General features: G+C 42.7%; 2 protein-coding genes across 2 annotated transcripts in view; both read right to left on the bottom strand.

The window, feature by feature from the left end:
• Positions 1-429: 429 nt before the first annotated feature.
• LOC140272703 (keratin, type I cytoskeletal 13-like) overlaps positions 430-14,478 on the bottom strand; it is a 35,065-nt gene continuing 21,016 nt past the window's right edge. Inside the window, exon 7 of the mRNA XM_072368106.1 lies at positions 430-623. The gene's annotated coding sequence lies outside the window, so the exon portion shown is untranslated. The remainder of the gene's footprint in view (positions 624-14,478) is intronic.
• LOC140272699 (keratin, type I cytoskeletal 50 kDa-like) lies at positions 678-3,249 on the bottom strand. Its single transcript, XM_072368103.1, has 7 exons — positions 2,787-3,249; positions 2,624-2,706; positions 1,875-2,031; positions 1,288-1,449; positions 1,087-1,212; positions 921-995; positions 678-851 (listed from the first exon to the last, which is right to left on the bottom strand). Exons 1-7 carry the CDS (start codon positions 3,240-3,242, stop codon positions 699-701), a joined length of 1,212 nt encoding a protein of 403 aa, XP_072224204.1. The 5' UTR covers positions 3,243-3,249; the 3' UTR covers positions 678-698.

The following is a 14,478-nucleotide window of genomic DNA, read 5'->3' on the forward strand; positions in this document are numbered from 1 at the left end:
CCTCCACTCTCAGGTAAATGTGTCAGCTCTGAAGTGATTTACTGTGGAGTTTCCCTCAGGCTGCAGATCTTATATTTCATGTCTTTGTTCTTCTGTTGCAGGTGATTTTTGAGACGATAAAATGACTTAAAAAGAGAACTTTTGATCCTGATGTTTCAGACCCACACATTAACCTTTATTTTAGACTTATTTTAGCAGAGCTGCCTGTTTGTTTCAGCTGGGATTAAGACTCCATCCTTGTTCTGCATCGGTTAGTTTCCAGTGAGCTCAACATCTTTTATTTATCACACAGGTGGTCAGAACCAGCAGGAAGCCTGATGAAAGCTCCTCTGAGAGCAGATCGGAGCTTTCACCTCGTATTAAACAGGTTTCAGAGCAGCTGAAGCCTCTGAAGGGGACGCAGCTGGAATGAAGACAGACACAAAGTGCTCATCTGGACTCTCGCTTTATTGTCACATCTGATCTGTGGTCAGTAAACAGACGGAGCTCCTGATTGGCTGCCTCATTTAACGATGGCCGAAGCGGCTGTGGAGGAACTGGAGGAGACCACCTTCCCATCAACCACCTGCTCCACCACGGTCACCACCCGCCTGGTGGTGGTGGTGGTGGAGGAGGACGATGAGCTGTGGACCAATCAGAGGACAGATCAGCTGAGCGCCTGCGACACCTGTCGGCTGACTTTGAACTTTGACCCTGCCTCACCTGCTGCTGGCCTCCCCGTCCAGGAGCCTCCTGTACTCGGCGATCTCCAGCTCCAGCCGGGTCTTGATGTCCAGCAGCATCTGATACTCCTGGCCCTGGCGCTCCAGGTCGGCCCTGAGCTGCACCAGCTGCTCCTCCAGCATGGTCACCTGTGGGCGGAGGACAGGTGAGTCTGCAGCTCCACACGCACGAGTTCAACGGGACCGAGCGAGTCTCACCTGCATCTGGTACCCCGACAGCTGCATGGAGTATCTGCCCTGGGTCTCGGCCAGAGTCGACTCCAGAGACGCTTTCTGCAGACAAAGGAGGGAGTTTTTAGGGGAACTTCTGCAGATAAACCAGGAAACGTCACGGCGCCACGTGTGCGCGGCGTGCGGCGCTCACCAGGCTCAGCATGGTCTGCAGCTCGATCTCCAGAGACTGCAGCGTGCGCTTCACCTCCGTCACTTCACTTCTGGACGTCTGCAGCGTGGTCGTCTGCGTGATCACCTCCTTGTTCAGGGTCTCCGTCTGCAGAGGACACACGCGGCTCAGCGCACGCTCACAACAGGGCGGACGGGACAGGAAGTGATGTCACGGCCATACCTTGGTCTGGAACCAGGCCTCCAGGTCTCTTTGGTTCTTGGCGGCGACAGCCTCGTAGTGCTCCCTGATCTCAGCCATGATCTTCGTTAGGTCTTGTCCTGGAGCGGCGTCCACCTCCACGTGCACCTGGCCGCTCATCTGAGTGCGCATGGCGAGCAGCTCCTGCGGACACAAACAGACGGAAGGCGTGTTTCCTGAGCTCGTTTCTGAGAAGTGAAACATCCATCCTTTCAGGATGAAACAGAAGGAAGCTTCAGCCTCTTCCAGGTAAAAATGAACTCTGGAGATTTGGGTTCGTTCATTGAACTCAAAGCGCTTCTTACCGCTGATTTCCAGCCTGCCTCAGACATTTATTCATGTTCAGTCACTAAATAACTGGCTGAAGGAATAAAATCAGACTTTGAATCAGTTTTCTGAGCTGAAACCGATCGATCTGATCTCTGAACTGAATCTGGACGGATGTGAGTGCTGCCACCTGGTGGCCGTGCTGCTGAACTGCAGCCTGTTCGCTGATTGGTGGAAAAGTTTAAGGATGATCCGAACATATTTATGAAATTGACTCTTTTCAGCTACATTTGGCCTCTCACCTCCTCGTGGTTCTTCTTGAGGAAGATCAGCTCCTCCCTCAGACCCTCGATCTGCATCTCCAGGTCGGTTCTGGCCAGCGTCAGATCGTCCAGAACCTTCCTGAGTCCGGCGATGTCGGCCTCCACAGACTGCCGCATGGTCAGCTCGTTCTCATACCTGCAGGAGGAGGAGGAGGAGGAGGAGGAGGAGGAGGAGGAGGAGGAGGAGGAGGAGGAGGAGGAGGAGGAGGAGGAGGAAGAAGAGGAGGAGGAGGAAGAGGAGGAAGAGGAGGATGAGGAGGAGGAGGAAGAAGGAGAAGAAGAAGAGGAGGAGGAAGAGGAGGAAGAGGAGGATGAGGAGGAGGAGGAAGAAGGAGAAGAAGAAGAGGAGGAGGAGGAAGAAGGAGAAGAAGAAGAGGCGGAGGAAGAGGAGGATGAGGAGGAGGAGGAAGAAGGAGAAGAAGAAGAGGAGGAGGAGGAAGGAGAAGAAGAAGAGGAGGAGGATGAGGAGGATGAGGAGGAGGAGGAGGAAGGAGAAGAAGAAGAGGAGGATGATGAGGAGGATGAGGAGGAGGAGGAGGAAGGAGAAGAAGAGGATGATGAGGAGGATGAAGGGCAGGCGTGACGCTGCAGACTTGCTCAGAGCTGAACTTTCTGACCCTCCTTTTATCGCTTAAATGTGACACAGCTGGGACTCTGACCTCTGACCTCACCTGCAGCAGCTGTCAATCACCAACCCCTGAGCTGTGGCTCCTGCGTTCGGGACTTACTTGGTTCTGAAGTCTTCTGCAGCCAGGCGCGCGTTGTCGATGCTGAGGTGCACCGCTCCGTTCACCCTGATGGCGTCCTGAATCTGGGGCAGAAGTAACCTGATTACTCTCTGAGCAGCGGGGAGGAACCCGGGAGAAGGAGGCGTGCTTCACAGGCTCTTACCTTCCCGGAGAGCTCGCTGATGGTCAGGTGGAAGGAGCCGTAGTCCCTGGTGGTCGGCCCGACCTTGCTCTCCACGAACTGCCGGATCTTCAGCTCCAGGTCGGCGTTGGCCTTCTCCAGGGTGTGCACCTTGGCCAGGTAGGTGGCCAGGCGGTCGTTCAGGTTCTGCATGCAGAACTTCTCGTTGCCGATGAGGTTGTCCTCGGCGCCGGAGGCGCTGTAGCTGGAGGAGGACGAGTAGCCGCCACCGAAGCCTCCTCCTTGGGAGGAAGAGGAGATGCGGACCCCGTAGCCTCCGGCGCCGCCGTACACGCTGCCGGCCCTCATGGAGGAGATCCGAGAGCCGCCGCTGGAGCCCATCATGGAGCCGCTGGAGCCCATCATGGAGCCGCTGGAGCCTCCCATGGAGGACCTGACGGAGCGGGAGGAAGAGCGGGAGATGAAGGTGGAGCTCATGGCGGATGCTGCGACTGGAGGCGACGCAAAGAGTGAGGAGCTGGGAGAGTCTGCTGCTTTTTAAAGCTGCTGCAGTCAAAGAGCTGCCAATCAGTCGGCAAGCAGCGTAACGGTGGGCGAGGCCGCGGGGCAGGTATGTGGGTCGGAGGGGAAGCCTGAGCAGGGTGCGGAGGTCTGGGAAGAATGTAACCTTCAGCTTAAGCTGCAGGGCGTGTGCAACCTTTACTCTGTCAGAAGTTATGAAAGAATCCCTTTTAGGCTTCAGGTGCTTCACAGATTAAATCTTTGGGCTCCACTTAAAGACACTGTAAATGTCAGCCTGTGTGGGTGTTTCAGGGCCTCCGGCTGCAGGGGAAAGTTGAACATCTGTCTCTATCAGGAGCTGAAGGTCTCTGGGCTCGTGTTTGAGGTAAAAACCTTAAAATGAAAAGTTATAAATGAGTTTCAATGTAAATGATGTGGAAGTAAAGCTGAAACACTGTGAACAGGCCTCCCATGATGCACCTCTCCCCCTCTGCTCTCCATGTACAGATGGACCCTTCCTGGTTCTGGTTCTGATGGAGGTTTCTTCCTGGTTCTGGTTCTGATGGAGGTTTCTTCCTGGTTCTGGTTCTGATGGAGGTTTCTTCCTGGTTCTGGTTCTGATGGAGGTTTCTTCCTGGTTCTGATGGAGGTTTCTTCCTGGTTCTGGTTCTGATGGAGGTTTCTTCCTGGTTCTGGTTCTGATGGAGGTTTCTTCCTGGTTCTGATGGAGGATTCTTTCCTCTCCACAGACGCCTCCTGCAGCTCAGGATCAGAGAGAAGTTTCAGTGAATCTGTTCTCATCTAAAACTGAAATCTAAAACCAGGTTTTATATCAGGACATAATAAAACCATCTGGTCCCCAGCAGGTGATAAAACTCAGTAAAAACAGCTCAGACACATCAGACTGAGTCATTATTTATGGAGCAAAAACTGAGATAAAACAGGAGCAGTGAGTTAAAAACTAAGTGAACCCTTCCTGCTTCCACAGGAACTAAGAGTAGCAGCCAGGAGCTGCTGATCAATGCTCTGATTAACTGATCAATGCTCTGATTAACTGATCAATGCTCTGATTAACTGATCAATGCTCTGATTAACTGATCAATGCTCTGATTATTGATCCTCAGTCAGTGTGAGCAGCTCTATAAAAGCAGGAGTTCTGTCAGTTTAACACGATGCCAAGGAGGAAAGACACCAGCAATGATCTCAGAGAAGCAGCTGCTGCTGCCCATCAGTCTGGGAAGGGTTATAAGGCCATTTCCAGACTATCTGGAGTCCATCATTCTACAGAGAGAAAGATTATTCACAAGTGGAAAACATTCAGGACAGCTGTCAATCTTCCCAGGAGTGGACGTCCCAGCAAGTTCACCCCAAGGTGAAGAAGCCCAGAGCTACATCTCAGACTCTACAGGCCTCAGTTAGCATGCTAAAGGTTAAAGGTCACCCCAAGGTGAAGAAGCCCAGAGCTACATCTCAGACTCTACAGGCCTCAGTTAGCATGTTAAAGGTTAAAGGTCACCCCAAGGTGAAGAAGCCCAGAGCTACATCTCAGACTCTACAGGCCTCAGTTAGCATGTTAAAGGTTAAAGGTCACCCCAAGGTGAAAAAGCCCAGAGCTACATCTCAGACTCTACAGGCCTCAGTTAGCATGTTAAAGGTTAAAGGTCACCCCAAGGTGAAAAAGCCCAGAGCTACATCTCAGACTCTACAGGCCTCAGTTAGCATGTTAAAGGTTAAAGGTCACCCCAAGGTGAAGAAGCCCAGAGCTACATCTCAGACTCTACAGGCCTCAGTTAGCATGCTAAAGGTTAAAGGTCACCCCAAGGTGAAAAAGCCCAGAGCTACATCTCAGAATCTACAGGCCTCAGTTAGCATGCTAAAGGTTAAAGGTCACCCCAAGGTGAAAAAGCCCAGAGCTACATCTCAGACTCTACAGGCCTCAGTTAGCATGTTAAAGGTTAAAGGTCACCCCAAGGTGAAAAAGCCCAGAGCTACATCTCAGACTCTACAGGCCTCAGTTAGCATGTTAAAGGTTAAAGGTCACCCCAAGGTGAAAAAGCCCAGAGCTACATCTCAGAATCTACAGGCCTCAGTTAGCATGCTAAAGGTTAAAGGTCACCCCAAGGTGAAAAAGCCCAGAGCTACATCTCAGAATCTACAGGCCTCAGTTAGCATGCTAAAGGTCAAAGGTCACCCCAAGGTGAAAAAGCCCAGAGCTACATCTCAGACTCTACAGGCCTCAGTTAGCATGTTAAAGGTCAAAGGTCATACATCTCAGACTCTACAGGCCTCAGTTAGCATGCTAAAGGTTAAAGGTCACCCCAAGGTGAAAAAGCCCAGAGCTACATCTCAGACTCTACAGGCCTCAGTTAGCATGTTAAAGGTTAAAGGTCACCCCAAGGTGAAAAAGCCCAGAGCTACATCTCAGACTCAAAGTCGACTTTATTTGGATTCAAAGGGCTTTAATTACAGTAGAAGGAGAAGGGGAAGAAATACATAGAATAATATAAAGAAAAGCAAATAAAAGGAATAAAAACAGTCTGGATAAGTTAACAGATATCCTGCAGATTTCATGCAGAGACACATGAGAAAAGACCTGTTTTTAACCTGGATTTAAAAACATTTGGTGACAGTTTAATCTCTGGGTTAATCTAACCTAACCTAACCCTAACCCTATCTCTGGCAGTTTGTTCCACTTGTTTGCAGCACAGCAGCTAAATGCTGCTTCTCCAGGTTCAGTCTGGACTCTGGACTGGACCAGCTGACCCGAGTCCTTGGATCTCAGAGCTCTGCTGGGTTTATATTCTCTGAACATATCACAGATTCTGGGATTTATAAACCATCAGCAGCTTTAAAATCTATTCTGTGACTGACTGGAAGCCGGAGTAAAGACTTTAAAGCTGGCGGCTGTAGCTCAAGAGGAAGAGCAGTCGCCCACCAATCGGAAGGTCGGTGGTTCGACTCTGGCTTCCCCAGGATACATGTCGAAGCGTCCTTGGGCAAGACACTGAACCCCACATTGCCCCCCCCCAGTGTATCATTGGGGGTATGAATGTGTGTGAATGATTAGAAAGCATGTAGTTATGTCCTAAGACGTGCTGTATGAATGTGTGTGAGTGGGGTGAATGCAGCATGTAGTGAAGCGCTTTGAGTGGTCAGCTAGACTAGAAAAGCGCTATACAAGTACAAGTCCATTTACCATTTACCATGTGTTCAGGTCTCTGAGTTCTGGTTTAAACTCCGGCAGCAGCGTTCTGGATGAGCTGCAGATGTGTGATGAGCTGCAGATGTTTGATAAGCTGCAGATGTTTGAGCTGCAGATGTTTGATGAGCTGCAGATGTTTGAGCTGCAGATGTTTGAGCTGCAGATGTTTGAGCTGCAGATGTTTGATGAGCTGCAGATGTTTGAGCTGCAGATGTTTGAGCTGCAGATGTTTGATGAGCTGCAGATGTTTGAGCTGCAGATGTTTGAGCTGCAGATGTTTGAGCTGCAGATGTTTGAGCTGCAGATGTTATATGAGTCCAGTTTAAACAGCAGGACAGTGATGGAGTCTCTGGAGATGAATGCAGGTAAGTCACATTCAGCTGAAAAACAAAGGCAGCTTTCATTCAAACAACACATTTTACAGTTTTATTGTGTTTAAACGTCTGTGTTTAACATTCATTTCTGATTCCCTTCAGCCTAACGACACAGTAAAACTTTACTGATGACAGTTTGATTTCTGCAGATGTTTGTGCTGCAGCTCTGCTTCAGTGAGGCTTTGCTGTCACCTTTCCTTCGTGAATAACCTCGGTTTAAAGGTGGTGAAACCGCACTTCGGCCTCTCGTTTGTTACCTGGCAGCCAGGTGTTCCTGGGACCTCTCCCCATTCTTCTTTCAGCACACACCCAGCCCACAGCGCCTTATCTTTCAACACCGGAGCCCAGAGCCACACCTTTGTTTGCAGGCTGCACACAATGGAGCTCATAAACTCCAACAGAAACCTGTTGGATGTGATACTGTCGCTGTTAAAGAACCTGTTTCTACACCCAGAAGCTGATCGTTGCCCCCCCCCTTTGGCATCCAATCATGATAGTTGTTGGCATTGTCCCAAACTTCCACTGAGCTGGTCCCTGTGCAAACTTAACCCGACTCAGCACAGCTGTCAAAGCGCCTGATTTACTGCAGGTTTACTGTAAATGTTTCACTCAAGCATCAAAAGAAAGCGCGACACTGAGGTGTCACCAACAGTTCAAAGCAGCATTCCTACAGGCTGGTTGGGCTGGTTCACGCTCAGCTCCTCACGTAGAGACCCGCTGGCGTCTTTCTGCACCTCAGTAATGATATGTTCATTATCTGGCCAGCAGGAGAAGACTGATGTGTGGTTTTAGAGGGTGAGAATACAGAATTAAGGGTCTATGCATCCGAAGACACCTTCAGAGAAAGTAATACGGTGCCAAAGCAAACCGATTTGGGACGTTTCCATTCTGTTGTAATAATTAGACAAAAGAAAAGAAGGTTAAAATCTAAGAGATTTACATCTAATGTGGTGGATTTGGGCCTTTTCATAAGGTTATTCCTACGTTAGCCACTCAATGCCATTATTTAACTGTTCTGGTAAATTCACTTTCTAACAAACCAAATTAAATTTGGTTCAACATTAAACGAGTCTCAATTTATTTGTTAGGAAAGGTACAAATCTGACATTGTTTCAGATTATAGTTGCAGCTGTTGAGAGGACAGGAAAGAGGGGACAATAAGAACCGTAACACCAGGCCAGGGATAGAGAGAGGGGCCCGATAACTGAAGGCTCTGCCTCCCATTCTGCTTTTAGGGGCCTGATAACTGAAGGCTCTGCCTCCCATTCTGCTTTTAGGGGCCTGATAACTGAAGGCTCTGCCTCCCATTCTGCTTTTAGGGGCCTGATAACTGAAGGCTCTGCCTCCCAGTCTGCTTTTAGGGGCCTGATAACTGAAGGCTCTGCCTCCCGTTCTGCTTTTAGGGGCCTGATAACTGAAGGCTCTGCCTCCCATTCTGCTTTTAGGGGCCTGATAACTGAAGGCTCTGCCTCCCATTCTGCTTTTAGGGGCCTGATAACTGAAGGCTCTGCCTCCCATTCTGCTTTTAGAAACTCTGGGAACCACAAGGAAACCTGCAACCTGAGAGCAAAGTGAAGCATGCATAAAGGGAAAAGAATCGGTCCAAGCACAGAACCCTGAGGAACTCCATGACTTACTCTGGTGTGTGAGTAAGTAATACTCTGTAATACACTGTAGATACACTGTAGATACACTGTAATACTCTGTAGATACACTGTAATACACTGTAGATACATTGTAATACACTGTAGATACACTGTAATACTCTGTAGATACACTGTAGATACACTGTAATACTCTGTAGATACACTGTAATACACTGTAGATACACTGTAATACACTGTAGATACACTGTAATACTCTGTAGATACACTGTAATACTCTGTAGATACACTGTAATACTCTGTAATACACTGTAGATACACTGTAATACTCTGTAGATACACTGTAATACTCTGTAGATACACTGTAATACACTGTAGATACACTGTAATACTCTGTAGATACACTGTAATACTCTGTAATACTCTGTAGATACACTGTAATACACTGTAGATATACTGTAATACACTGTAATACACTGTAGATATGCTGTAATACACTGTAGATACACTGTAATACACTGTAATACACTGTAGATATACTGTAATACACTGTAGATACACTGTAATACACTGTAGATATACTGTAATACACTGTAGATATACTGTAATACTCTGTAGATACACTGTAATACTCTGTAATACACTGTAGATACACTGTAATACACTGTAGATACACTGTAATACTCTGTAGATACACTGTAATACTCTGTAATACACTGTAGATACGCTGTAATACTCTGTAGATACGCTGTAATACATTGTAGATACACTGTAATACACTGTAGATACACTGTAATACACTGTAATACACTGTAGATATACTGTAATACACTGTAGATATACTGTAATACACTGTAGATACACTGTAATACACTGTAGATATACTGTAATACACTGTAGATACACTGTAATACTCTGTAATACACTGTAGATACACTGTAATACACTGTAGATACACTGTAATACTCTGTAATACACTGTAGATACGCTGTAATACTCTGTAGATACGCTGTAATACTCTGTAGATACGCTGTAATACTCTGTAGATACACTGTAATACTCTGTAGATACACTGTAATACACTGTAATACTCTGTAATACACTGTAGATACACTGTAATACTCTGTAGATACACTGTAATACACTGTAGATACACTGTAATACTCTGTAGATACACTGTAATACTCTGTAATACACTGTAGATACGCTGTAATACTCTGTAGATACGCTGTAATACTCTGTAATACACTGTAGATACACTGTAGTACACTGTAGATATACTGTAATACACTGTAATACACTGTAGATATACTGTAATACACTGTAATACTCTGTAGATACACTGTAATACTCTGTAGATACACTGTAATACACTGTAGATACACTGTAATCCTCTGTAGATACACTGTAATACTCTGTAATACACTGTAGATACACTGTAATACTCTGTAGATACACTGTAATACACTGTAGATACACTGTAATACTCTGTAATACACTGTAGATACACTGTAATACACTGTAATACACTGTAGATATACTGTAATACACTGTAATACTCTGTAGATACACTGTAATACTCTGTAATACACTGTAAATACACTGTAATACTCTGTAGATACACTGTAATACACTGTAGATACACTGTAATACTCTGTAATACACTGTAGATATACTGTAATACACTGTAATACACTGTAGATATACTGTAATACACTGTAATACACTGTAGATACACTGTAATACACTGTAGATACACTGTAATACACTGTAGATATACTGTAATACACTGTAATACTCTGTAGATACACTGTAGATACACTGTAATACACTGTAGATACACTGTAGATACACTGTAATACTCTGTAATACACTGTAGATACACTGTAATACTCTGTAGATACACTGTAATACACTGTAGATACAATGTAATACTCTGTAATACTCTGTAGATACACTGTAATACACTGTAGATATACTGTAATACACTGTAATACACTGTAGATATGCTGTAATACACTGTAGATACACTGTAATACACTGTAATACACTGTAGATATACTGTAATACACTGTAGATACACTGTAATACACTGTAGATATACTGTAATACACTGTAGATATACTGTAATACTCTGTAGATACACTGTAATACTCTGTAATACACTGTAGATACACTGTAATACACTGTAGATACACTGTAATACTCTAGATACACTGTAATACTCTGTAATACACTGTAGATACGCTGTAATACTCTGTAGATACGCTGTAATACTCTGTAGATACGCTGTAATACACTGTAGATACACTGTAATACACTGTAGATACACTGTAATACACTGTAATACACTGTAGATATACTGTAATACACTGTAGATATACTGTAATACTCTGTAGATACACTGTAATACTCTGTAATACACTGTAGATACGCTGTAATACTCTGTAGATACGCTGTAATACTCTGTAATACACTGTAGATACACTGTAGTACACTGTAGATATACTGTAATACACTGTAATACTCTGTAGATACACTGTAATACTCTGTAGATACACTGTAATACACTGTAGATACACTGTAATCCTCTGTAGATACACTGTAATACTCTGTAATACACTGTAGATACACTGTAATACTCTGTAGATACACTGTAATACACTGTAGATACACTGTAATACTCTGTAATACACTGTAGATACACTGTAATACACTGTAATACACTGTAGATATACTGTAATACACTGTAATACTCTGTAGATACACTGTAATACTCTGTAATACACTGTAGATACACTGTAATACTCTGTAGATACACTGTAATACACTGTAGATACACTGTAATACTCTGTAATACACTGTAGATATACTGTAATACACTGTAATACACTGTAGATATACTGTAATACACTGTAATACACTGTAGATACACTGTAATACACTGTAGATACACTGTAATACTCTGTAGATACACTGTAATACACTGTAGATACACTGTAATACTCTGTAATACACTGTAGATATACTGTAATACACTGTAATACACTGTAGATATACTGTAATACACTGTAATACACTGTAGATACACTGTAATACACTGTAGATACACTGTAATACACTGTAGATATACTGTAATACACTGTAATACTCTGTAGATACACTGTAATACACTGTAGATACACTGTAATACACTGTAGATACACTGTAATACTCTGTAGATACACTGTAATACTCTGTAATACACTGTAATACACTGTAGATACACTGTAATACTCTGTAATACTCTGTAGATACACTGTAATACACTGTAGATATACTGTAATACACTGTAATACACTGTAGATATGCTGTAATACACTGTAGATACACTGTAATACACTGTAATACACTGTAGATACACTGTAATACACTGTAGATATACTGTAATACACTGTAATACTCTGTAGATACACTGTAATACACTGTAGATACACTGTAATACACTGTAGATACACTGTAATACTCTGTAGATACACTGTAATACTCTGTAGATACACTGTAATACACTGTAGATACACTGTAATACTCTGTAATACACTGTAGATACACTGTAATACACTGTAGATACACTGTAATACACTGTAGATATACTGTAATACACTGTAATACTCTGTAGATACACTGTAATACACTGTAGATACACTGTAATACACTGTAGATACACTGTAATACTCTGTAGATACACTGTAATACACTGTAGATACACTGTAATACTCTGTAATACTCTGTAGATACACTGTAATACACTGTAGATATACTGTAATACACTGTAATACACTGTAGATATGCTGTAATACACTGTAGATACACTGTAATACACTGTAATACACTGTAGATATACTGTAATACTCTGTAGATACACTGTAATACTCTGTAATACACTGTAGATACACTGTAATACACTGTAGATACACTGTAATACTCTAGATACACTGTAATACTCTGTAATACACTGTAGATACGCTGTAATACTCTGTAGATACGCTGTAATACTCTGTAGATACGCTGTAATACACTGTAGATACACTGTAATACACTGTAGATACACTGTAATACACTGTAATACACTGTAGATATACTGTAATACACTGTAGATATACTGTAATACACTGTAGATACACTGTAATACTCTGTAGATACACTGTAATACTCTGTAATACACTGTAGATACACTGTAATACACTGTAGATACACTGTAATACTCTGTAGATACACTGTAATACTCTGTAATACACTGTAGATACGCTGTAATACTCTGTAGATACGCTGTAATACTCTGTAGATACGCTGTAATACTCTGTAGATACACTGTAATACACTGTAATACTCTGTAATACACTGTAGATACACTGTAATACTCTGTAGATACACTGTAATACACTGTAATACACTGTAGATACACTGTAATACTCTGTAGATACACTGTAATACTCTGTAATACACTGTAGATACACTGTAATACTCTGTAATACTCTGTAGATACGCTGTAATACTCTGTAATACACTGTAGATACGCTGTAATACTCTGTAGATACACTGTAATACACTGTAGATACGCTGTAATACACTGTAATACACTGTAATACACTGTAGATACACTGTAATACACTGTAATACTCTATAATACACTGTAGATACACTGTAATACTCTGTAGATACACTGTAATACACTGTAGATACACTGTAGATACACTGTAATACTCTGTAGATACACTGTAATACTCTGTAATACACTGTAGATACACTGTAATACTCTGTAGATACACTGTAATACACTGTAATACTCTATAATACACTGTAGATACACTGTAATACTCTGTAGATACACTGTAATACTCTATAATACACTGTAGATACACTGTAATACTCTGTAGATACACTGTAATACACTGTAATACACTGTAATACACTGTAGATACACTGTAATACTCTGTAGATACACTGTAATACACTGTAGATACACTGTAGATACACTGTAATACTCTGTAGATACACTGTAATACTCTGTAATACACTGTAGATACACTGTAATACACTGTAGATACACTGTAATACACTGTAGATACACTGTAATACACTGTAATACTCTATAATACACTGTAGATACACTGTAATACTCTGTAGATACACTGTAATACACTGTAGATACACTGTAGATACACTGTAATACTCTGTAGATACACTGTAATACTCTGTAATACACTGTAGATACACTGTAATACTCTGTAGATACACTGTAATACACTGTAATACTCTATAATACACTGTAGATACACTGTAATACTCTGTAGATACACTGTAATACACTGTAATACTCTATAATACACTGTAGATACACTGTAATACTCTGTAGATACACTGTAGATACACTGTAATACACTGTAGATACACTGTAGATACACTGAAATACACTGTAGATACACTGTAATACTCTGTAATACTCTGTAGATACGCTGTAATACTCTGTAATACACTGTAGATACGCTGTAATACTCTGTAGATACACTGTAATACACTGTAGATACACTGTAATACACTGTAGATATACTGTAATACTCTATAGATACACTGTAATACTCTGTAGATACACTGTAGATACACTGTAGATACACTGTAATACTCTGTAATACACTGTAGATATACTGTAATACACTGTAATACTCTGTAGATACACTGTAATACACTGTAGATACGCTGTAATACACTGTAGATACACTGTAGATACACTGTAATACACTGTAATACACTGTAGATACGCTGTAATACACTGTAGATACACTGTAGATATACTGTAATACACTGTAGATACGCTGTAATACACTGTAGATACACTGTAATACACTGTAGATATACTGTAATACACTGTAGATACACTGTAGATACGCTGTAATACTCTATAGATACACTGTAATACTCTGTAATACACTGTAGATACACTGTAATACTCTGTAATACGCTGTAGATATACTGTAATACACTGTAATACTCTG

This window comes from Leuresthes tenuis, unplaced genomic scaffold (genome assembly GCF_036924035.1).
Source record: "Leuresthes tenuis unplaced genomic scaffold, fLeuTen1.0.hap1 SCAF_17, whole genome shotgun sequence".
Taxonomy (NCBI): Eukaryota; Metazoa; Chordata; class Actinopteri; order Atheriniformes; family Atherinopsidae; genus Leuresthes; species Leuresthes tenuis.

Excerpts from the sequence above, each read along its gene's own strand:
- LOC140272699 (XM_072368103.1), bottom strand. The coding sequence starts at position 3,242 with ATGAGCTCCACCTTCATCTCCCGCTCTTCCTCCCGCTCCGTCAGGTCC. Across the intron at positions 2,032-2,623 it reads GCAGAAGACTTCAGAACCAA|GTATGAGAACGAGCTGACCA; the intron begins GTAAGTCCCGAA and ends CTCCTCCTGCAG. Across the intron at positions 1,450-1,874 it reads TCAAGAAGAACCACGAGGAG|GAGCTGCTCGCCATGCGCAC; the intron begins GTGAGAGGCCAA and ends TTGTGTCCGCAG.